At 41.1% G+C, this 26,335-nt stretch overlaps 1 protein-coding gene and 1 pseudogene across 1 annotated transcript; both read left to right on the forward strand.

Annotated features, from left to right (window-relative positions):
• The first annotated feature begins 10,073 nt into the window (after positions 1–10,073).
• On the forward strand, positions 10,074–11,123 carry LOC149314142 (mas-related G protein-coupled receptor member H-like; annotated as a pseudogene).
• A 13,589-nt stretch (positions 11,124–24,712) lies between these two features.
• Positions 24,713–25,654, forward strand: LOC149314143 (olfactory receptor 4S2-like). The gene has a single exon (XM_089523380.1). It carries the CDS (start codon positions 24,713–24,715, stop codon positions 25,652–25,654), a length of 942 nt encoding a protein of 313 aa, XP_089379506.1.
• The last annotated feature ends 681 nt before the right edge of the window (positions 25,655–26,335 follow it).

The following is a 26,335-nucleotide window of genomic DNA, read 5'->3' on the forward strand; positions in this document are numbered from 1 at the left end:
TTTCCTCCTCCTTCCTTCTTTCTTTCCATTTTCTTCCATCTTTCTTTTTCTTCCTTCCTATCTCCTTTCTTTCCTCCTTCCTTCCCTCCTTCATTCGTTCCTTCCTTCCCTCTTTCTTTGTTTCTTTCTTTCCCTCCTTCCTCCCCTTCCTTCCTTCCTTTGTTTCCTCCCTCCCTCCTTTCTCTCTCTCTCTCTCTTTCTTTCCATCCTTTTATTCCTTCCTTTCTTCCTCTCCTTCCTCTTCCTTCCTTTGTTTCCTTCCTTCCTCCCTCCCTCCTTTCTCTCTCGTTCTTTCCTTCCTTTTCTTCCTTCCTTTCTTCCCCTCCTTCTTCCTCTTCCTTCCTTCCTTCCTTTGTTTCCTTCCTCCCTCCTTTCTCTCTCTCTCTCTCTTTCTTTCCTTCCTTTTCTTTCTTCCTTTCTTCTCCTCCTTCCCCCTTCCCCTTCTCCCCTTCCTTTCCCTCTTCCCCTCTTCACTCCCCTCCCTGCCTCCCTCCCTCCATCCCCATGAAAGAAAAGGGCTCCCAATTCAGGAGAGTGGGAGCCAGAAGCAAATTGGGGGGGGGGGGGCTCTGCCTCTCTGCTGCCATCCTTCTCTTTGCCCTCCCTCCCTTCTTTCTAACCATCTGCAGAGAATGGGAGGAACCAGTTCCCAACAGTGTGGAGCCCAGCAGGCCAAGACTAGAAGAACCAGGAGAGAGTCCTATGAATGGGGGAGCAGGCAACCAAAAAGGCTGGGGAATGACAGTTGTAATTATTTTTTAAATTATTAAAATTAAAATGATTACAAAATATAATTATTAGTGTCACTGTTAGCCTTTTGTTAAAGCTGTTATTACTTAATCTTTGTTATTAATGAATTTTATGATAATAAACCGTTATGTTTGTGCAGTTTGCTGTGTTTTTTCTTCAGACCTTCTAACTTCCCACTTTCTCAGCTGCTTTTAATAATGCACTGCTTTCTCTTCCACTTTCCCCCTTTGTGAGTGGCTCCCCTCCCCTTGTTCCTTGCAGGGGCCCTTATCACACGTGGGGGGGGGGCTTTGCAGCTCAGATCCACAGTCACTCCCGTTCTAGCAATGTGAAACGTCATGTTTGTTCACACCAGATCCGGAGTCACTCCTGTGTAGCAATGCGAATTCACGGTAAAATGTGATGTTTTACCACACCTGGTTGCCTTTCTGTTGCCCTTCTGAATTGAGGGGGAAGCGGAGTCAGTTCGATTCCAAGCAAGTCACATGATGCGGATTCAAGCAAAGGGGAGTGAATGCACATTGTATTACTACACCGAAACATAATTTGAGGGTTCTACGATTCAAATCGGCACCCTTGCACATGCTAAGTGGGGCTCTGGACGCTGCCCTCCTTCCCTGCTCCCTCCTTAGCTGTCTCATCTTTCATCGAGGTGAAGGAGGACACAGGGGATGATGGGATGGGTGGTAGGGTGAAGAAAGGGAACAGATCGGGGTCTAGGAGGATGCAGGGGATGATGGGATGGGTGGCAGGGTGAAGGAGGGGAGCAGATCAGGGTCTAGGAGGACACGGGATGATGGGATGAGTGGCAGGGTGAAGAAGGGGAGCAGATCGGGGTCTAGCAGGACACAGGGGATGATGGGATGGGTGGCAGGGTGAAGGAGGGGAGCAGATCGGGGTCTAGGAGGACGCAGGGGATGATGGGATCGGTGGCAGATTGGCAGAGAGGAGGAGATGGCATGAAGGAGGAGGAGGGGAATGATGGAGCAGGACGCAAGGGGCCAAGTGGGGTGACATTGGAGTGGTTTTCCACACCAGGCCAATTCGAAGTGCAATTGAAGTGAGCTTCAATGCGAATTCTGTGAACTTTTTTTGGTTTCATCAAAATGAGGGGTCACTTTGGAATTACTGCAGAAGCACCTTGTAAGGAGCTCCCATAGAAAGGAATGGCGTCTGATAACACATTCATTTTATGACGTGAATGCGCATCGCTGGACCCGCAGTCATGTCGGAACTGAGCCGGAAAATCGCCAAAAAGCTCTGTGTAATATACTCCAGAAACAGCAAAGCTGCTGGGTGAAAAAGAAGGCAGGGAAAGTGAAGCAGTAGTAGCATCCAGTGATGTCACTGAGGTTGGTATCACATGGCGTGGTAACGCATGGTGTCACTCCCCCAATTGACCTCCTCCTATACTACACCATACAGAATACTTATGAATGTTTTTGTGCTAATGTTACTCATAATTCGTAATTTTCATATATCACTGAATGTTGTAACATAAACAACTAGCAAAATTAAAATCATACCTTTAAATTACAATATCACATGCACAACCTAAATGTATTTACATGTGCATAGTTTCATATTGTTAAAGTGAAAATTTGGTAAGATGTGATGTTTTTAAAGAACATTTAAAAAGAATATATATTTTTTAATTTTTAAAGACTTTTAAAAATATTTTTCAACAATTTAACATTTTAAAATTATTTTAAAACTTGGGGCCTCTCCTTTCTCCTCTTGCCATCTCACCCAACTCACCCCATCTCTTTAATGTTTTGAAGGGTTACAGGTAAACATGATAGCCCATTTCTGCCAAAAGGCAGATGTTCGGGGAGCAGTGGGATCACTCCCCTCTAGAGTGTCACCTGATACAGCCAACACTCACCATGCCCCCCTAGTGACACCCCTGGTAGCATCAGAAATGAGTGTGAGAGCCACAGGGGCCACATTCCTCCTCCTGTTTACCTTTTATGATTGGGGTTGTGGAGGCATAGCTACCATTGAGGAAGAGGAGGGATGATATTTATAGTTCCTAGTGTCAGCTTACAGTGATAGATGGCAAGTAACAACAAACGGAAGCAACGAAGTGGATGACAGTGGGAAAGTAGGACATTGTAAAAGCCACTGAAAATTCAGGAATGCACAAGATTAAGTGTGGCCATCTTGGCTGATCCTTGGCACTTGGAGGATATGCACTTCCTCAGAGGCTGTGACAATCCTGGACTTTGTTCATCTAAATTTCATTTCTTTTAAAGTCAGCTCTGGTCCTGTGTTTCTGGAACTCTTAATAAATGTTAGTTGAAGGTATCTCTGTGTAGCGCTGTTTGCCATATTCAAAAGTCAGCCTACACATGAAAGGCTCATACTGCATATGCCTTGAAAGTCATAAAAATGGTCATTACCACATTGTCAAAAGGTGAGAAGAGAACAGGGAAACCCTGATGTTCAACTCAGTGTTTTTGTCTGCAACATTATTTTAATTTTCCTCCAATGTGGGTGAGGTTATTTCTGGAGAAGAGGGTGTGGAAACGTGTGGGCAGCTTCAGATGATACACAACACGATAAAAGTCACAGATTGCTCAATAGGAGATAGAAGATTAATAGAAATCTTACATATTGCCTTTCCCAGCATAGACAAGACGCTACATATGATGGCATGTGGGAAAAAGGCCCCCTTTCATCCAGTGCTGTACAGTTTGTACAAACACTTTCTATAGGAAGAATTTTATTACATAATTATAAGGTACTCATCTGCTAATCTCTTCACAGCCAGCTGTTGATTTATTAACTTTTGCACCAAGAATTGAAAAGAGCAGAGGGTAAAAGTGTACAGGTATGTTGAAATAACTTTTTTCTCTATGTGATTCTCTGTTGCAGCCCAGGGGTTTCTTTTTCAAAGCTGCAGTCCCAAACACACTTATGGGGCAGAGGTGAGTAAGGCATACAAAACACAATGGGGCCCTCTGACAATGGCCACCATACAACTGTAGAAGTCTGTTTCCAGGAACCGTGTTGTTGTTGAAACTTACTTTTAGAAACAGGGCAACATCTTTACAGCAGAACTTTCTTTTAGTAGTTACAAATAGTTTTTTCCCCAGTCATTGTGTCATGTTCTGATTTTAATTTCTGGGATCTCAGTGTGTACTTTAAGTAAATCATAAAATAGCAATCAGATTGAGGGATTCAATCTGGCCAAAAAAAACCTGCATCATGGCTTTGCCTTGGGGTTGTCATAAATGGGAAACGACATGAAGGAACACAACAATAAGAGAAAGAGAAGGGGGTACATCTTTTATTTGTTAAAGATTTGTATGTACAGAGGTTAGTAGTTCCTGGCCTTCTCACCAGTTCTTGCTGGGTAAGGATGAAAGCATTTCACCAAGTGGACTGGTCTGATCTGGCCACAGTCAAGCTCTCAGGACCATAAATTGAGCCGGTTAGCTAAAAGTATCTGATCATACTTTTGATCAGAAAATATTCTGGGATGAATACTATGGATCTCCAAAATAAAATACAAAAGAACCGGAAAAAATTCCATTTGGGACTTTTGGGCTTTTTTAAAAAAAATCCATTTGGATACAACCAGACTTTTCATTGTAAGTGTAATTCCCCTGTTAACTGGAAATAAAATAAATATACAAGAGTTCTTTTTTAAAAAATCTGTATATTAAAATGTTAGGACTCAATGTTTTTTTATTTTGGATTCATATGCAGTAGATGCTACCCTTTCCATTGATATGGGGCCTGCTTGTCATGTCATGGTCATCAACTAATACTGTATAAGCATTAATAAAATTAAAGTTTTTTTTAAAAAAAAAACAATCATAAATTACATTTAGAATATTTTCAAAGTTATCTCATGTTATTTCATGTTATTTTCTCCTCTTCTTGTCAGCAGCTGCAGATATAAGATTACCAAAAGATATTCTCTCCAAAATCCCATGACATAATATATTTTATACAGCAAGCATTAAATAACCACTTTTCTTAAAAGCATATAGTCACAAGGTATGTGGGCGCTGAATACCATATATGCCTTTAAAGCGTTACAGCATTAAAGTCATGTTAATTACTATGTATGGGGTTCTCAATCTTTGTGGGCCTATGGGGCTCATCAGGATTTTGACACAGTGACACAAAAATTGCTGCCATGGGCAGGACAGAATCAGTCACAGCACTGCTGTCATTTCAGAGATAGAAACAATCCCATTGTGAACTTTTCCAACAAAACGTCATGGCACAGATAGTAAAAAGGTGCAGCTAAAAGATGAGTATCTTCCCCAGCAGAAAAGAAGGATGGATGGAATATATGAACTTCAGAACATAAAGCTACCGTACTCTTTTGAACCTACTGTCTTTTACTCAGATATAAAAACATTTAATAGAAGGCAAATCACTTCCCTGAATATCCTCTAAATTAGTGAATTTCCATGGATATGCACATCACCTTTCTTTTCTGTACAGACCCTGGTCCATTTTCTCTTTCCCTTTCAATTCCTCAACCCCTGTCCTATTTTTTCCTTCTTCTCTTTCCTTTTTTCATTCAAACACAAATATATCTGAGGCCCTTTGACACTACACACTATACACTATGATTCAACTAACTGTCATGTTTCTATGGAATCATGGGATTGGCAGTTTAGGGAGGAGAATCTAGCATTGTCAGCTATGGAGTTTCACTAGTGCTTCAGCAAACTACAAATCTCAGTATTCCAAAGGATACAGTTATGGCAGATATAGTGGATCCTTTTTGCTATAATTGTGTATTGTGAAAGGGCTCCCACTTATTTGCTATCTTCTCTCCTCTTTTCTTCTTGGAATCCATTTTTCCCTTGCTGATAACACCATCAAATTAGAACTTTTCTTTAGTTATTCCATGGCGTTTTAATTTGGTTTACTTCTATCCAGATTAAATCTTAATTCAGGTGGCATCCTGATCTAATCAGACGTTTTTTACCACCTAATTTGCCACCCAAATATATCACAGGTCCATCCCCACTTTCAGAGCTGCTTATCCCAGCTCTTTTCATATCCGGGACTTTTTTGGCTTGAGAAAATGGCCGGAAGTGGGGATCGACCTGGGCTGTATTCAGGTGGTAAATTACACACGCTCTACATGGGGCTACCTATGTACCATATTCAGAAGCTTCAAATGGTGCAAAATGCGGCAGCCAGATTGATCACTGGAACATCTAGATCAGACCGAGGCGGGTTACAGACCGCCAGAAAGTATGTGACAAGCGCGTACTAGGGTTAGGAAGGGGAGGTGCTTCCGCACTCCCCTAACCCTAGTATACGCTCCGTGCGCACAAAATGGTGGCGGCTGTTCCACACGGCCGCCGCCATCTTGACGTAGCGGATGTGCTGCGTCTGCACATCGCACCCCGGAAATGATGCTGTGAGCGCGTGACTAGCGCCTCGCGGCGTCTTTTCCAGGATGCAAGAAGGAGCGCGATTTCCGCGCTCCTTCTCTGCAGTGTCCAGGAGCCACACAGTTTAAAGGCTGCGGCTCCAGGATGCTGCAAGCGGAGGCGGAGCCAGACCGCCACTTTTCGGCAGTCTGTAACCCACCCACATAACACCAGTATTAAAACCTCTTCCGTTTAGCTTCTAGGCTACCATTTAGCTTCCAGGTGCAGTACAAAGTATTGGTTATTACCTTTGAAGCCCTACATGGCTTGGGCCTGAGTTACTTGAGGGAATGCCTCTCCCTACACAATCCACCCCACACTCTCAGAACAACTGGGAAGAACTTATTAAAGTATGTAAACACCAGGTTAACAACAACTTCCCACAGGGCATTTACTACCGTACCTCCTAAATTATGGAATGGCTTGCTGGAGGAGATTCATCTCATTACCACCTTAGATGCCTTTTAGAAGGCACTTAAGACAGATCTCTTTTGGCAGGCCTATCCACCCAATCTGCTATAAGAGAGTTAGAAACACCCCACCTCTATTTGTAAAGATATGTATTTTAAATGATGATTTAGTCTATGTATTGTACTGATAGTGGTTTTACTGTTTTATTGAGTGTATTTTATATGAAATTGTAGTTTTTTATCTTGTAATGTTGTTTCTATTTTTGTAATCCCACCTCGATCTGCAGGGAGAGGCGGGAAATATAAATAATAATAATAATAATAATAATAATATTAGGCAACAAAAACTGTCTGATAAGATCAGGGTGCCACCCGAATTAAGGTTGAAACTGGATAAAGGTAAGCCAAATTAAAACACCATGGGATAAGTTAGCTTTCTCATTGAAGAAGAGATGGACACTTCTAACTGGCTACTCTCTTCTATTTGTTGGTAGAATCTATCAGAAAAATCCATTCTATCTTCTTCCATTTCCCCCCTGATACTGCTGGCAAATCAGAGTATCAAAGGAGACCTGAGAACACTATGTTGATGAGAATGAAGAGAAACAATAGTGCACATTGTAAAGTGTTTGACACTGAGAAAATTGAGGGGCTAGGTGGACCTCTGTTCTGTGAGCTGACTGCAAAAATGATGTGGGAATGTAACATAAGCTACTGATCTGCTTATTCCACCCTCTTTCTGCTTGAAGGTGAAAAAAGTCTGGGGAACAGGAAGACAAGATCACCCTCTACTTTGCTTGTTGTCAGTTGTCTTCAAGGTGACTTTGACTTATGGCAAACCTATGAGTGAGAGACCTCCAAGTCATCCTAACTGAGGTGGTATTATAATAAATAATAATAAATTTTTTATTTATATACCGCTATTCCAAGGATCACAGCGGTACACAGCAAGTGATAAAAAACAGTTAAAAACATCACAAACCCCAGTACCCCCAGCAAATAACAACAATTAACAATAACAACAATAGACCACCAAACAGCTCCCCATACAAATGGCTGTGTAGAATGGAATACAACGTAACACTGCCAAGGGGAAAGAATGACAGGCAAGGCTCACGGGGGAAAAACCTGGCAGAACAAGAAACTCTTTAGATCCTTCTTAAAAGTATCAAGGGAGGAGGAAGTATGGAGATCATTGGGGAGGGAGTTCCAGAGTTGTGGGGCTGAAATAGAAAAAGCCCTTCGAGTTGATACATAACGAACATCTGGAACTCTTAATAGATGTCTCTCACCCGATCTGAGTGTGCGGGGCGGATTATATGGGGAGAGGCGGTCCTCCAAGTACCCTGGGCCCAAGCCATTTAGGGCTTTATAGGTAATAACCAACACCTTGTATTTGGCCCAGAAGCAAATAGGCAGCCAATGAAGATCTTTCAAGACTGCCGTTATATGGCTGGCCCTGGAACATCCAGTAACCAGCCTAGCCGCCATATTCTGCACTAATTGAAGCTTCCGGGTTTGGTACAAGGGTTGCCCCTTGTAGAGCGCATTACAGAAATCTAATCGAGAGGTTACCAGAGCATGTACAACAGTTTCAAGGTCCCCCCGGCCAAGGAAGGGTCGCAGTTGGCGTATCAGCCGAAGCTGATAGCAGGTGCTCCTGACTGTCGCATCCACCTGAGCAGTAAGGTGAAGCGACGAGTCCAGAAGCACCCCCAAACTGCGAACAGAGTCCTTCACAGGGAGCGTGACCCCATTTAGGACAGGTGGAACAATTTCCTTATCCGGGCCAGGAGAGCCAATCACCAGTACTTCCGTTTTCTCTGGATTCAGGCTGAGTCTGTTTTCCCTCATCCAGCCCATTACCGACTCCAAGCAGGCATTTAGAGGAGAGATGCCATCCTTAGTTACTGCATCAGTCGGAGACACAGAGAAGACTATTTGGGTGTCATCAGCGTACTGATAACACTGCTCCCCGTGTCTCCGGATGATCTCTCCCAGCGGCTTCATGTAAATGTTGAATAGCATAGGGGACAAAATCGCTCCCTGAGGGACCCCAGGTGTCAGGGCCCTCCTATCGGAGCGACAGTCCCCCAGCTCCACCATCTGGGATCTGCCCGAGAGGTAGGAACGGAACCACTGCAAAGCAGAGCCCCCGATACCTAACTCCCTCAGGCGTCCCAGAAGGATACCATGGTCGATGGTATCGAAGGCCGCTGAGATGTCCAAGAGCACTAACAGGGACACGCTCCCCCTGTCCATGCCCAGATGGAGATCATCAACTAAGGCGACCATGGCAGTCACAACTCCACAGCCCGCCCGAAAGCCGGTTTGAAATGGGTCCAGATAATCCATCTCCTCCAAGATCCCTTGAAGCTGAAAGGCAACTGCCCTCTCGATCACCTTCCCTAAAAATGGCAACAGCGAGACAGGCCAATAATTGTTCTGAATTAGGGGGTCAAGAGAGGGCTTTTTTAACAAAGGTTTTACGTTGGCCGTCTTCAGAGTAGATGGAAACTGCCCATCCCTGAAGGATGAATTAATAATGCAGTGCAACAAATTTGTTACAACCGCTCCCCCTTGAGCTGTCAGCCATGTAGGACAGGGATCGAGAGAGCAAGTCGTCTTCCTAACACTTCGAAGGATCTTGTCCACATCCTCGGTATTAACAGACTCAAAGTGATCCAGAACAACAGGGTCCACGGAAGCTCTGGATACCTCTACTCTAGATTCTGAACTAATAATAGAGTCAAGATCAGCGCTTATCCGAGAGATTTTATCCGCGAAGAAGTTGTTAAGCTCGTCACAGCAGGCTTTAGATGGTTCCAAAATAGGGTTCAGGGAAGGAGAGAGTTGAGTAAGGTCCCTCACTACCCTGAACAGCTCTGCTGGACGCGACTCCACGGATGCGATACGCACAGAAAAGAACGAATTCTTCGCTGCGATTATCGCCACTCCGTAGTCCTTCAAAAGAAAGTCCAGGAGTGTCTTGTCGGCTAAGTCCTGATGTCTCTGCCATTTGCGCTCTAGCCGTCGCAGAACCCGCTTCCTGGCCCAAAGATCTTCCGTATACCATGGCCGTCGTTTGGAAGCAGGTCTGAGAGGACGCTTGGGAGCGATACTGTGTATAGTCCTGGAGAGATCAATATCCCAGATGTTAGTCAGGGCATCAACAGAGTCGCCGTCAGTTCCAACCATAAACCCCTCTAGGGCTTCTTGGAACCTTTCGGGTTCCATCAGCCTTCGAGGGTGGACCATTCAAATAGGTCCGCCACCCCCGGGGGGGGATACGGGTAGAAGCCTTGATACTAGCCTCGACCAAGAAATGGTCCGTCCATGACACGGGAGAGACCTTAGTAACCTCTGCCCACGGAATCTCCAGATCTGTACAGAAGATAACATCGAGTGTATTACCAACCGAATGTGTGGGCCCTGAGACTAATTGGGACAGGCCCATGGCTGACATGGTAGCCATGAACTCCCGAGCCGCACCTGTTGGACCATGATTGTCCTCGAAGGGGATGTTGAGGTCCCCCAGGACAAGAAGCCTAGGGGACTTATGACACAGATAATCCCTGATTTTGTGACTCCTTTAAGGAGTGATTGCTGGACACCCAACAGCACTGCTGCTTGCAGATATTATGAGCACAATTTAGGGGATGGAATAATCTACATTATTAATCAGTTCATCTGCCTCTTTGGCCTGATGGGGAACGGAACTGTCCTTTGGTGCCTCAGATGCTGTGTCATGAAGAAACCCATCATTATATACATCCTCAGTTTAGCACTAGCTGACTTTGCCTACCTCCTTTGCTGCTTGTTTGTCATCCTAGTTTTTTCTGTGGAATATTTCAGTGGCCATTATTGTTTCCCATGGTGCAAGGTGTTGTTCACAGTGTACAAAGTGGAACTGTTCTTATACAGCACTGGCATGTATTTCCTAATGACCATTAGCACTGAAAGGTGCCTGTGTACTCTTTTCCCATTCTGGTATTGCTGCCGTCGCCCTGGGTGGCTGTCTGGTGCTCTGGCTGTAGTGCTGTGGAGCCTTGCTGCCTTGCTTTGTGGTGTCAACTTCTGCGCTTTATGGGGTAAAACAGGCTACCAAGAGATGGACAAAGCAATCACTGTTGTAAACCTCTCATTCATCACCCCCATTATGATCTTGTCCAGCCTAATTCTGTTCACAAAAGTGAGGTGCTCTTCACAACAGCAGCAACTAGGACAACTCAGTATAACTATATTACTCACAGTTTTCTTCTTTATCATTTTTGCCACTCCCCTTAGCATAAAACATTTGTTCAAAGATTCCAACAAGGTCCCAAATATGTTTTACTTGCTTGCCTCAGTGAACAGTAGCATCAATCCAGCTATTTATTTCCTAGTGGGTTGTCGTAGGGAGAAATGGTCCAGTGAGCCACTTTAGTTTGTCTTGCAAAGGGCCCTCAATGAGGAGAGAAATTCTAAAAAGGGGATGGTCTACAATACAGATAGGCAGATAAAAAATAACCAAGGTCAGAAGAAGTTTGTGGTTTTCATATACAAGACCTAAATTGGCTTTCTGTTAAATTGGTGTCTTGTTGGGATAATAGTATGCAACGGGATCTTGCAGCACTTTTGAATTAACTGTGAAAAGCAATTGTAGCATAAGCTTTCACAGACTCAGTCTACTTCTTCAGATGTAGACTGAGTCTACAAAGGTTTTTGCTACAATGTCTTTCACTTTGGGGCTCTATAGATTGCCCCTAAGGGGCAGCGGAAGGCCACCCCTTTCCTGGATGGGTTGGGGCCACAGCAACCTCACGCCATGCCCCTAATCCAGCTTTTGGAGGGTGCAAAAAGGAGCTGCAAAATCGGCTCCTTTTTGTACCCTCCAAAGGGGGCAGGACAGCTATATGGTGCCCCTTCAGCATTGTGTCATCTGGACATAGCGCCAGAGGTGCGTCATGATGCCACATGCCATCTGGAACGGCACATGGCATCATGGCACCTGGGGGTGGATTCAGGGCCTTTTGGGCAGGTCTGCCATAGTTAGTCTCAAAGGTGCTACAGTATCCCTTTGCATACTGATTTTCCAAACTAACATGGCTTTGTGTCTGAATTCTACCCCCTTGTTGGGTTAGTGGGAGCAATTAGATAATATCAAAAAATGTCCATCTCTGAGACAAATGAGACCTTAAAAGGAATGTGTATTCCATTAAATTGATACAATTTCCTTCTAGAAATAATAAATCAATGTCTCAGAACTAGAATTTGCAAATTATTTACTTTCCAATGACCAAATGCAAAACAAGGCACATTAAATGCAGATGATGCATGGCTATGGCAAATAGATGCCACCACCACTTGAGGTAGCTCCTCTCTATGCTAAACATATCTTATAGTTTGACCCTGAGGGATTTTCTAAGGGACAACTTTGTTAAACTGTTTCAGTTTTAAAAGAAGGGGAAGAAGAAAGACCTAAGGGTTAATTTATTTCATTAGCTGTCATCTCATGTACTAGCAGAGGCCATCCAAGTTAAGGGCTAATTAATCAATCAACCTAGGTACAAATGAAGAATGATGCTATGGAGCTTAGAATATTCTCTTAATGTCTACCTGCTGTACAAAATAAGTAAGAGGATTGTGAAGTTGAAGGCTTTCACAGCTGACATCCATAGTTTTTTGTGGGTTTTTTTGGGCTATGAGACTATGTTCTAGAAGAGTTTATTCCTGACATTTCGCCAGCAGCTGTGGCTGGCATCTTCAGAAGATGCCAGCCACAGCTGCTGGTGAAATGTCAAGAATAAACTCTTCTAGAACGACCTCATAGCCTGAAAAACCCACCAAAAAACTAAGTAACGGGACTGTTTAGAGCTTTGCAGTTCTTTCTCTCTGTGTTCACTTTGCTTTCATAGTGAAGTCTCTCTTTTTGCCAAGCTTACAATTTGGACTGAGTCATTTATAGGTTTTTGCTAACTAACATAAACATAACCCTTCATTAGCTGAAACGCACACTCAGTTTCTGTTGTAAATTACCTCCCTTAGAGCCAGTTGACATTTTGCTGCCTAAAAAAGTAGCAACTGGCTCCTACAAAAGTTAAGATGGAAAATGCCCCAGGTGTAAGAATATTTGGAATTCATGCTACTCGGTGAGCTTATGGCTATATAACAGCGGTAAATACTCCAGGTGCTCAGACTAAGGTAAAAACCAAAACAACCAAAGCGTTTGTTTATTGTTTTAGGGAATCTATTCAGTGATGGTGCAGAGTTCCTAAACTTGGCTACAGAAACAGACTTCCATGAGTGAGGTTGGCTTTCATGTGTGCAAGCCATTATGGAGATCTCAAGTGTTGCCTACGTCTCTCTAAATAGGAGAAGAAGAATCATAGAATCATAGAATCATAGAATCATAGAATCGTAGAGTTGGAAGAGACCACTAGGGCCATCCAGTCCAACCCCCTGCAGAAGCACGAAGTAATCTCAGATAAAGAAGGAAGGAAGTAAAACCTCAACATTACCATCTACATATAGATGTAAAAAAATGGAGCAAGCACTAGGGCTACTCCTCTCCTCTTCTGGTTTCCTGCAGCTTTGGTGTTTTAATGGTCAATGAAAGGCTGGTGAAATTATTTTGGCAGCTGATATAGAAAAGACAATGTCTTTTGTTTCTTCCTGACTGTAATAGCGGTAATGGATTGGATGAAGGAATTGAAGCTGAATCCATACAAAACGGAGGTACTTAACGGTGTCGGCTCTGAACCCAGGCATCGGGAAAGAACCTCCAGTCCTAGAAGGGGTCATACTCTCCTCAACGGACTGTGTTCGCAGTCTGGGGGTGCTCCTAGATTCGTCGCTTCACATGACAAATCAGGTGAATACGACAGTCAGGAATGCCTGTTACCAGCTTCGGCTGATATGTCAGCTGAGCCCTTTCCTGGAAGTTAGGGACCTTGAGACTGTAGTACATGCGCTGGCAACCTCACATCTTGATTTCTGCAATGCACTCTACATGGGGCTACCCTCGTGCTTGGTCTGGAAACTTCAGTTAGTTCAGAACATGGAATCCAGATTGGTCTCTGGTACATCCAGAAGAGACTATATAACATTGATTTTAAGATCACTCCACTGGCTGCCAATCAGTTTCCAGGCCCAGTACAAGGTGTTGGGTCCAACCTATCTTTGGGACTGTCTCCTTCCATATAATCCTCCTTGCACACTTAGATCCTTGGAGAAAAACTTGTTACAGCCTTGTAAAACAAGGCTGTCTACGACCTCCCAGAAGACTTTTTCAGCTATTGCCCCCAGATTGTGGAATGGCCTGCTGGACGAGATCTGTCATATTACCACCCTAAATAGCTTTAGAAAAGCTATAAAGACGGATCTCTTCCAGCAGGCCTTTCCTGAATAGTTATCTGGCCATCAGAAGGAAAATCTAATTGCTGACCTCTGATTTCACCACAGTTGATTGAATTGTTTTTAAGTATGTTTTATGTTTTAAATTCCACATTGTTTAATTGTATTTTAGGGGGGTGGTTGAGCTTAGGCTTCAGAGCGTATATTTTAACCTTGTAAGCCGCCCCGATTGCATTTTTCACAGAGGTGGGATATAAATAAAATTTATTATTATTATTATTATTATTATTATTTACACAACATTAGTAAACTTGATCTTTAACAATTGCTAACCATTTATGAAATGTAAAGCCAACTGCTTGAAGTAGCTGCTTTATTTTACCAACTGATTGGGCTATATCTGTAGCAAATTATTAAAATAATGTATATACAGTTTATAAGTTGATCAGTTTATCAACATCATCCTATAAATATTACTATTCATTTAACTCCAAATGAATAGAAGGCTTTGAGCTCAACAATGAAACTGCAAAAGGTAACACCTGAATTAGTGTAGGGTTGTTGTACTATGCGGTGCCTGTTTGGATCATCATCTGGCTCAGATTCCAATATTTCATTTTTCATAGCCCAAGTCTTTAGTCCCTCTAAGAATGGAAGGTAGGTGGCAAAATGTGCAGTCACTCTTCTGTTCACTTGTTTTGTAAGAAGCAAGCCTGCCCCTGCTTTGAATTTGTTTCGATAATGAGTAAAGTCCTTACCACCTATCAAAGACATTTATAATTCACTGTCAATTCCAGTTTCCAATTCTCTGTGTCAATGGTAGAGGAAAGTCTATCTGAAGTCTATTTCAGATCTTAGAATTAACTTGTTAATTAACTGGTTAAGCTATTACCCTTCTAGGTTTATTTTTTAAAAGCAATTTCTTCAAACTCATTTGGTTTTCCAGTTAACATTGATGTTAACAATATGATTTAGTGAAGTGGATTTTGAAAATCATTAGAATTCCTTAGGATAGGTGTGGCTCCCCTCATCCTATTCAATAAAACAGGAAGGCCTGATTACTTGAGAGGAGTAGAATTAAGATGGGAGGAAATCCATTACTTGCTTTTGTTCTTAGACAGGCTAATCAGGTGATCCTTTTTATTGGGGGAAGGATTTCAACAAAGATATTTAATAGAGGCAACAGCACAAATCACTGATTCATTCAGTTTTAAATATAAAAGAAAATAAAGGTTTTTTTTTTTAGAGAAAACAGAGCCAGTAATATGAGTAGAATGTTACAGTGTGACCACTTGACTTATACAGTGGGACCTCAGTATCCATAGACTTGCCATCCACAGGTTTCAGCATCCGTGGACTGCAAGCCCCTATTGTCTTTGGTGGTGGTGCATGCATGTGGTCGCGCCACCATAATGAAGTCCCTTTGTCCCTAATGGCAGCGCAGCCGAGTGCATGTGCCTCCATTGGAGACAATGGGACTTGAGTATCCATGGATTTTGGTATCCATGGGGGTGGGCAGAACAGATCCCCGTGGATTCTGAGGTCCCACTGTATGACAAAATTGTGAAAAAGTTTGTATTTTCTGATTCTTTCCAACTAAATTAATTTTTAAAGGTTGACTTTTATTTTTCTAATCATTCAGAACTTCTGATAATCAACAGTCACATAAATAAAATGAAATAAGAGGCAAATCTCCAACCATTTCTTAAAAAATGAAATATCTAAATTCGCTTAAACTATAGACAGCTTTTATTTTCTTAAAGTTACAAGGGAGAGTTTTGCTTTGTTCTGTAATTTTCAGTCTGTTTCCATTTATCTAACTTAATGGAATGTTTGTTGTGCACTGTGTGCAATGGGGCAGGGAGTACGTCTTTACCGTGTTCTAGTAAAATGAATAACCAATGCAGAATTTAAAAGGTGCCTAGGATTTAAGCAATACAAGAGCAATTACTGCTTTAGCTATTCACCCCCCAATGGTTTCACCACTTGATTGTAAATAAAAAATCATTAAAATGGATGTGGCTTTCATATTTCAAATATTTGTTCAGTGCATCATATGTACTTCGAAGAAAGAAATAACCCACATCCAAATTCCAAATGTTTAACACTTCATTTGGATTACAGGAGGCTGTAGGACTAAAATATATATATATATATATATATATATATATATATATATATATATATTTAAAAAGGAGCCTTAAATATTTTTCTTAGACTGGAAACCTCTTACAAAACAGAGCAATCCTATATACTCTTGTCAGGGAGTAAGTCCTACTGAATTCAGTGGGGCCTGCTTCTGAGTAGACACCTATAGGATTGTACTGTAGCTGACACACCACCCTTCCAAAGGAGTTACAAGAGATCCTCCCTTAGATAGCCCTGGAATAGAAAATGGATAAAAAGAGAAGCAAGTTTTTGTACTTCTTCTGTGTAGGGTAACTTAAGTTTCCTAAAGCTTCAGCCTTTGCTAAGGAAACAAAATATTTAAATATCAAAAATAATGTATGGATGGCGAGCTTCCAAAATGGTGCCATCCATACAAACTAGGGCTGGAGAGCGTGTGGATGCTGCGCACTCCCCAGTCCTAGTTTTGGCCTGAGGATGGCGCTTCTATGCCATCTGTATCGGGCCTATGATTCCCAAAGAATTGAGGCTGACTCAGAAACAACACAAGTAGCTTGTAGTTTAGAATTTTTCTGTGGTGGGAGTGCAATTCAGTAACTTTTCCTCATGTATTGACTACATTCTGCATATGTTTCTATTGCATATTTTAGTATAATATTACTTGAGGTGAGTTGTAATGAATCCATTTGTAATCTAGTTTGGATCTTGTTCTGCTTGGTTTTGTGATGTTGGAAGGATAGTCCTGTGGTAGGTTGCTTTTATTTGTAAAGAGTTTCAGTTGTAGGATGATTAAATTTTTAACCTGAAGTGTGCTGTACATTTGCTGGTTATGGAGTGGTTCTATTGTGAAACAACAACAACAAACCTGGGCTAGAAAACTACAGTTGGACCTTGGTATGCATGGATTTCAGCATCTGTGGATGGCAAGCCCCTGTTGTCTCCAATGGTGGCCCGTGCACATGGCTGTACCTTCATTAGGGACAGTGCCTCAGCATGGATCCCCCTCCCCAAGATACTGAGATCCTACTGTACTAGATATATAATAGGGCTCCTTATGAACCTATATGTAATGTATAAGAGATTATTTTTAAAAATATATTTTAAATTAAAAATGAACAGCATAAAATGACATTAAAAAGTATATATATTCTGTTCTTTATAAGTCCGAATAATAGTCATATAAATACCCAAAATTCATTTTTCATTCATATCACCATCCACTACAAAATCAAATTGGTAACATCTTTCTCATCCAAAACTGAAATATATCTCTACTGCGTAAAATCTGCTTATTTTGAATATAATACATTATTTAAGCTATACATAAATTTCAACTTTCTTTTTTTATCCTCATCTCTTGTAATTTAACTACACCACATAGGTATTGTTTGTAGAAGTCAACTTGGGGCAACCTTATCATTGGGTTTTCTTGGCTACATTTATTCAGAGGAAGTTTGACATTGCTTCCTCTAAGGCTAAGGGTGAATCTGCACTGTCAACATATTGTAGTCTGACACTATTATTATTATTATTATTATTATTATTATTATTATTATTAACCTTTATTTATGAAGCGCTGTAAATTTACACAGCGCTGTACATGCAATCTTTTTAGTTAGACGGTTCCCTGCCCTCAGGCTTACAATCTAAAAAGACATGACACAGAAGGAGAAGGGAGTGGTGGAGGGAAAGGGTAAGAGGTCCAGCAGTTCCTCTCAACCTCCGAGGCCTGGACCAAGGCAGATGGACTGGAGGGAGGGCTTGGCTTCAAAATGGAAGGTTAATCATTATCCAGGGAAAATACATACTCACAAGTAGGATAATACATATACGGTACATAGCAATACAGGAAATGGATCGATAAACAGTCAACAGCAGAACATCAGATAGTAAGCGACAAGTATGCGATGCCTGGGAAGGCTTCTCTGAACAGGATGGTTTTCAACTCCGTTTTGAAGCTGGTTAAAGAAGTGATGACTTTAAGTGACTTTAAGTGCTGTAGCACCATCCGATAGAATCCTGGGATTTATAGTTTTATAGAGCTTTTAGCTTTCTCTGCCAAGGAGTGCTGGTGCCTCATGAAACTACAACCCCCCAGACTCTGTAGGATGGGCCTATGGCAGTTAGAGTGGTGTTGAACTGCATTATTTCTACATTATAGATGCACCCTGAGAGAGCATGATTTAACCAAGGGCACCCAGTGTGTTTCCATGGCTGAAAAGAGATTTAATTTATTTATTTATATCTTGTCTTTCTCCTTTCACAGGACCCAAGACTGTTTAAATCTTGGTCTCCCAGAGTCCTTGTCCAACACACAAACCACTATACCACACTGGTTGTTATCCCACATAGGCATACTATTAACATCTTTCTCCACTCTACTTTTGCAGTCCAACTGCTACATTTTGGCCCAGGGGCATGGCAGGTTTTTCAATGTATTTAAAATGAGCAGCTTTGCTATTGCTGGCTGTGCAACCCAGTGCTACTCCAAAGGACTGATGGGATCATTCACACTAGCGTTTTTGTGACAAGTAGATCTGGGGAGATTTGATGATGCAATGCTGAATCAAAGTTCCCACTATGGTTACCATGATCAAATCTCTCTGTGGCAATTTAACCCTGATGAAATTCACATTACCATTTGTATCGATTTAAAATGGAGCCCCAATTTTGATCGTTCTTTGTTTTATTAAACTGTCAATCAAATGATGCTCATCTACATCACACTATTTGCCCCCCCCCCCCCAGCCTTGGAGGATGGATATGGCAAGCTTCTCAAAACAACTTTTAGCAAGAAACTCTGGAATAGGTTAGGCTTGGGGGAAGTCACACTCTCTCAGCCATATAATAATATAATCTCTCAGCAATATAATATGTGCATGAGAGCTTTAGTTTGCACCAACTTGGGAGCAGAGTCTGTTGTGGTTTTATTTACTGGGAAAGAGGGAAAAGCAAACCCTAATCCACAACCCTACTGATAAGTTTTTTTTTTAATGTCAAACAAATCATGTGCACCATTGTCATACTTATGACATGAGTATTTTAAGGTGCAGTCTACTGTGGCCAGGCAATAGCAAATGTGTGCATAAGCTGTCAAATATTATTTATTTATTTTAAATACATTGTCTAATGATGTTCCCAGGAGAAACCTCTCCCTGGCTTTGGTGAGCTCTGGGAACTGGACATTGGTGCAGATAAGGGGACAAAAATTACTGGCAGAAGAGGAAAAAAGCCAGGCTGCGCTTTAAAGGGACCACTTTCCAAAGCACATGAAGTTTGAATCCACTGCATTTCTGGAGCTGCTTTTTTCACTCCCGCGACTGAGTGCCAGAGAGGGAAAAACAATGGTGCTTGGCTGTCAGGGAGAGAGCAAAGGGGTGAGCATGATCCACTCCCTGAACATTAACCCCTCCCTCTTGGATACCCTGAATGGGATCGGGAGCAAACTCCCATTGGTGGCACCTTGGGTGTTTTGGAAAAGAAATGGGGAAAAACTCGATCATGGAAAAACTAGGTTAAGGGGGATTTGCTCTGCCCCCCCCCCTTGAATTTGGGTGGGGAAAAATGCCACAAGTGTGAACTACCCCCTTTTAACCCAGTTTGCACACTGGTTTATAACATAGTGTGAACTACCCCTGCAACAAGAAAATTGTCTGATTGGAGTATGACATCATTAGCATCTCTGTTAACTTTCTTGGACTGCTGTTTAGATGGGCAGCAATCTGCATGTAGGTCACCAGAAGAACCACATGACTTGCAACTTTTAGGTTTGCTGATTCTATATAACCAGAAACGTTCATGGTTTGGAACTTGGGATCCAAACCACCATCACACTGCTGCTCAGTTATGGAAGCCTTTAGTGTATCATTACATTAATTCTCCTTTAAAGTAACTTCCCAGTTCCTATGCACTTAAACAATCACTCTGCAGAAGTGTTTTCAGAGCTGTGTAGAAGGAATTAAAGCAGGGACTGGCAGCTGCACGAGTGGGCAACTGGGTACACAGAATTAAAACAGGATTGGTCAGTGTTTACCTTTTTAATCTCCCCTGTAGCCTTGACTCGTGTATTTTGGATACAGTGGAAGTGATGTGACATCACATCTGGCTACCACTTTCAACTAATCTGGGCCATTTTGAAGACTTCCTGGGATATTGGGTGTTTTTCAGAGGTTAAACCACTTCACTTGCATACACTTTTGGCTTGTTTTGGGCTACTAAGGGACAAAAAATCTACTGAAAACCATTTTTTTAAAAAAAAAAAGAACATGGGGTTTGGAAGAGGCTTTGGGTGTATCCAGAGAGGTTGGGGCCTCAAAAAATGAGGACTGGGGGCCACATGAAGCTCACAGGCTGCACTTTCACCATGCCTGCACTGAAGGGAGCATGAAAGTTTGCCACAGGTACCTTTCTGAAATGATGTCAAGTTTAACTTCTTTAGTTTGTATCCCTCTTGCCTTTTTCTTGGCCTCTGGGATCTTATTAACTTATCTTATTAACTAAGTTTATGTTCTTTTCTAAGTACATGACACAGTGTGCCAGTTCATCCCCTGCCAACAGGATGGTTAAATCTCCTTGCCCCATCACTTACTCTCCTCCCCAAAGATTCTGTCAGTGGGAAGATTTTATATAGTAGACTGTGAACGGTAATGAACACCTTCCCAGAAAGGAAAGTCGGAAAAACAATGTTGCGTTCTTAGATGAAAGCAAATTCACGATTTAGGAAGTACTCCCTTCTTTCCTCTGATACTGAATTTCTGAGCTACTCTATTAGTAGGCAAGGCATTTTATTTGGAGAGTCTTTGCTACTGAACATTTGTGAACTGCTGTTTTGAGTGCAGGCAGATATCAGAGGCCAAAAGCAGATCAAGATCATTTTGCACTATTTAATCTTTCAGTGCCAGTAAAAACAAATAGCCCTGGGTAAGAATCTATTATCTTATAGATGCATCTTGTTTTCAAGACAATATATCCGTGAAACTTCATTGCAAATACAAGCAAGGTATGTTTTTGCAGAATAAATATTTTGAAGAATTCTTATCAGATACATATCTGTTCATCTGTTTTTCTGCCTAACAATTTATATATATATCTTTTTGAAAAATACAGGCATGTTTCTAAACCAAATAATTTTAATCAATAGCATGTGAACATGCCTAACGTTGGATTGGATGGGTTTTGTCCTATAAAACATACAAAAGGAGAAAAAGGTGTGTGTCTGTATTAGTTTATTACATAGTTTGGGGGTTTGTTCCAGTTTCTCTTACTGCCTGTTAAATTGTTGTTGATAACTGCCTTGAGTGGACTTTGAATCATTGGAACCCAGTGAATGAGACACCTCCAAGCCCTGTTCTTAACTGCTCTGATCAGGTCCTGTCATAAAGCTTTGTAAGCCCTTCTTTAGTGGTTGGAATTTCCCTTTCTTTCCATTGTTGAGTGTAGATAGTCCTGACTGCTATTATCATGTACAATAGGATTTCCCATATTTGTATTTTGGAATTTATACCCCTTATGTGAGTTTGACATATCTTCAGTCACAGCAAGATTTTCTGTCCTCTTTCAGTGGTCACTGACAGATTTCAGGCAGTTTATCCAAAGTGAACTCTGGCCAGCGATCAATGACAAAGGTTATGTCTGCCTTGCAGATATTTTCTTATTTTAATGTCATGTGCTATCTCCCCACAAATGTAGATGGGAAATATTTTAAAATTCTAAAAAACAGCTGTCTTTGTTTTATCGGGAATTGTCTATCGTTAATAAGAAAAATAATTTCCCTTTTAAAAGCAGTGTTCTCCATCATAAAGGAATTGCCAATCCTTAAAAAAGCCCCCCCCCCCCTCTCTCTCTTGTTTGCCTTCAGGTTGTCTGTTCACTTATGGTGGCCCCATGAATTACATAGGGGTTTTCTTAGAACAAACAAACAAACAAACAAACAAACAAACAAACAAACAAAACAAAACAAAACAATTTTTTAAAAAATCATTCAGACGTGGTTTTGCCAGCTCCTTCTCTCAAACATAGTATACAGCACCTGGTATTTGTTGGAGGTCTTCCATCCAAGTACTAACCAGAGCTGACCCTGCTTACCTTCCCCCAGTCAGATGGGATCTGGTCCTTGAGGGTATTTGTAGTTGTTGTGTGCCTCCCAGTAATTGTTTTACTTATAGCAACCCTATCATGTGTTTTTTTTTTTTGGCAAGCTTCTTCAGAAGGAGTTTGTCATTGCCAATTTCTGTTAAAGAAATGTATCCCATGTCAAAGAAGGCAAGGACAATTTTTGGAGGGATAGAGTAATTAAATAATCACTGAAATGTAGTGTTATTGGTTTCTTTCCCTTTTATAAATAACATTTGATGCAGTCTCTCATAAGTATTTTTCAGTATTATGTCAGGCAGTAGGTATTATATTCAGATCAGTTCCTGCATTTCTAGGTGATTTGTAGTAAACTGGGGAAAAGTTTCAGGCTTTAAGTTGTTCAGCAACATCACTAGTGAAATTATTCTTCCTTCTCTGTTTCCCAACTAAATGAAACCACACTGCTGAAATGAAAACAGCTTGGAGTAACCAAGATTAGGTTTGGGGGTTGGAAGCAGAACCTGACAGAACTCTTCAGTTTTGCTAGGCTCACAGGCACAGAAATATATAGTCCTAAGCATATGCCTTTTTTTATCAAACTTCAGTTGGTGGATTGCAGGAGTTTGATTTTTAAAAAAGAATGCAAACTGTTCTCTGACCACTCCTGTTGTATAGTAATGGTTTTAAAAATGATGATAGATGAATTCATTTAGATAGTTTTCTTGTTAATTACAGTGATTTTTCCTTTGGAGAGCCTTCTACTCTCAGTGTTTGTAAGCACAAACAAATGATAGCATTCCCATTTTGTAGTTTAGGGACTTGAGGTTTAGTGGCTCCCTGGTTAGTTGTAAAGGATTTAATCTGAAATTTGCCATGGTCTTAATACAGCATTTATTAGAGTTGTATTATGACACTTGAAATGACATCTTACCTGCTGAAATAAAAATCCTTTTTCATAATCAAGGAATATATCGGTCATAGGCCATCACTGTGAGGATATGTGGAATATCTTTCAGTTTTAGGGCCCTATTTCAATTTCTGACAAGTTCTTGGGGGAGGGATGCAGTAATGGATGGTGAAAGGAAAAAGGCGTAAAACATTTAGTTTTAGTAATTAAACATTAGGAAAGACATTTCAGTCTTTGAACCTGCTGTGACGGGCAGATGGTTTAACAAAAACATATCAGCATGTAGCAAAATTGTTTCCCTCACCTATCTATGGGGATAATTTGAATGAAAATCAATATGATGGATCAAGTGGAGAAATGGGATCTTTTTGGGTGTGGGCAGGAGTATCAGGCTGTATTTGAAGCAGGCATGGGCAGTGGCATCACTATTGCGGTGCAGGGGTAGTGGTGTGGAAGGCACCAAGTGACACCCTAAGGAGGGGTGACACCACTGCTCCTCAAACATCTACTTCATGGCAGGAATGGGCTATGGCATTTGCCTGTGACCCATTAAAATGTTGAAAAGATAGTTTGAGTGGGATGAGGCTCAGTGGATGGAGAAAGGAAAGGTCCCAGTTTTTTTTTTAAATCAAATTTTAAATTTACATTTTTAAACAAACGTTTTTAAATTTTTAAAATTTTTTTTATTTAAAAACATTACCTTTTGGCAAATTTTCACTTCAACCACATGAAACTGTGTGCATTGAGGCTGTGTGTATGATATTGTAATTTAAAGATATAATTTTAATTTTGCTAGTTGTTTATGTCTCAGCTGTTACCGTGACATTCAGTGATAGGCAGGAATTACAATTAATGAGTAACAGTTGTGTGCCTCAGTAATAAGACTTGAAAATAACCTCATATTGTATTTATCTTCCAGTGACAACTCACACACAAAAAAGCATGGTTAAATGCAACATGTGTAGATGAGAAAAAAGTTTATGCTATGAAAGCTTATGTCTTTCACCTCCAGAGAGAGCACCACCTATAGAAATGTGCCAAGTGTTTGATCCTAAAAAGGCACACCTGACAGCAGGGGTGGGCAAAGTATGGCCCTCCAGACATTGGACTGAAATTCCTATTAGCCCTAGCTCTTACATCCAATAGTAAAGAATGTTGGCTGGTACAATTTAACAACATCTGAAGGAGCACGCTTAGCCCACCCCTTATTTAGAGGTAGAGATATATGTGCATTTATGGGGAGGAATACTAAAGAGTAACTACAATGTCTGTTTTTTAAAAAAACAACAGGCTCTGGGATGGAGGGGGGGGGGTCTGGTACTTGGTCCTTGACCATTGGACCCTAAGGCCTGCCTGTGGATGCTTCCAAGTGCTAGCACTTCACATTTTATTCATATTCCCTTAAAAACAATGCCAAGCATGTAGAAGCTAAACACAGCACAGAGTAGCTGGGTTAGAGACTGTTCCTTGATATACTAGATTTTCACTTGCAAGGAGATTTGATTTCTCATTTTCAATACAGGAGAATATTTTTTTAAAATGATCCCCCTCCCCCATACTCAAAGTGTAAGAGTCCATTTTGCTACCTCAGGATTCTGGTGTCTGATTTTACTGTGTATTCTATACTTTTAGTCATCAATGTTATGTGTTTGTTCTGAGCATATTCCTTCCATGTTATTGCAGGTGATCTCACTCCCATTATGCAGAACATAAACAATGTGACTGAATTTATCCTCCTTGGTCTCACCCAAAATGATGAACTGCAGAAAATATGTTTTGTGGTATTTCTGTTCTTCTATCTGGTCATTGTGCTGGGAAATCTCCTGATTGTTGCTACTGTCATTTTTAGCCCCCGTTTGAATTCTCCCATGTATTTTTTCCTCAGTTACTTATCTTTTGTAGACATCTGCTACTCCTCTGTAACAGCTCCAAAAATGATAGTTGACTTCCTTGCTGAAAAGAAAACAATTTCATTCATTGGCTGCATAGCTCAGCTCTTTGGAGTCCATTTCTTTGGCTGCACCGAGATCTTCATCCTCACAGTGATGGCCTATGACCGATATATTGCAATTTGTAAACCACTCCACTATACCACCATTATGACCAAGCGGGTATGTGGGCAAATGGTGGCAGCCTCATGGTTTGGAGGGTTTATGCACTCATTGGTGCAAACTGTTATGACCACACGTCTTCCATTTTGTGGGCCCAATGAAATTGACCATTATTTTTGTGATGTTCACCCATTACTCCAATTGGCTTGCACAGATACATATATTGTTGGCATCATAGTGGTTGCCAACAGTGGAATGATTGCTCTGAGCTGCTTCCTCATTTTGGTTGTGTCATACATTGTCATCTTGGTCTTCTTGAGAACTCGCTCTTCTGAAGGACGTCGCAAGGCTCTTTCCACTTGTGCCTCCCATATCACAGTGGTCATTTTATTTTTTGGTCCATGCACCTTTACTTATATACGCCCTTCCAGCAACTTCTCAGAAGATAAGACAGTGGCTTTGTTTTACACTGTCATCACCCCCATGCTAAACCCATTGATCTACACACTAAGAAATGAGGAGATGAAGAACGCTATGAGAAAATTGTGGAGCAAGAAAATATTCTTCTCGAGTGAGAAGACAAAAATGTGAACAGAATGGGAGCAGATACTATTGTTCGAACAGACAGTCCTCTTTTATTTTATATTGTTTTATAATCTTGGATCTTGATTATATGTATCTGTCAGTTTGGTTTGTATCATATTGCATTGGTTTGTGCATTGTTATGTGGATAATTCATTTTATGGTTGCATTGTGTTAGTTATATATTTGCAATACTTCTTCCTTCCCTTACACCTTTGTATGTCTTTGATAGGATTGGCTCTTTTGTTGTCATTTTAGTTTGTGAAGCATCATATACATAAGTGTTGGTATATAAATAGATGATGGTGATGATGAACAATGATAACAGTAACAGTCCTGGCACCTATCTGTCAAGTGAAGACCCTTTTATTTTTCCAGGCTGTCAATAAATTTCAGCTTCAGTTTGTTTTTATCTCCCACATGTTTTTATGCTGTTATATATTTAATTTTTGTTCTTTACCATATGCATTTTTATTTTGTTGGAAGCTGTTCTAATAACTTTCTAATAGAACTGTCTGTCAATAAATAGAAACAAAGGAGTAAAGCATGTCACATAAATAATGTTTTAGGGGGGAAATTCTGTTTATTTGTTTAAAATTGTTCATATCTTGCTCTTCTTTCCTAAGGAGATCAATGTCATATACAATCAAGGGAGTTTCCATGATGCAGTCAGATAAAGCAGGGGCAAAT

Source organism: Sceloporus occidentalis, unplaced genomic scaffold (genome assembly GCF_023333645.1).
Source record: "Sceloporus occidentalis isolate IW3139 unplaced genomic scaffold, rSceOcc1.0.p SCAF_4, whole genome shotgun sequence".
NCBI lineage: Eukaryota > Metazoa > Chordata > Lepidosauria > Squamata > Phrynosomatidae > Sceloporus > Sceloporus occidentalis.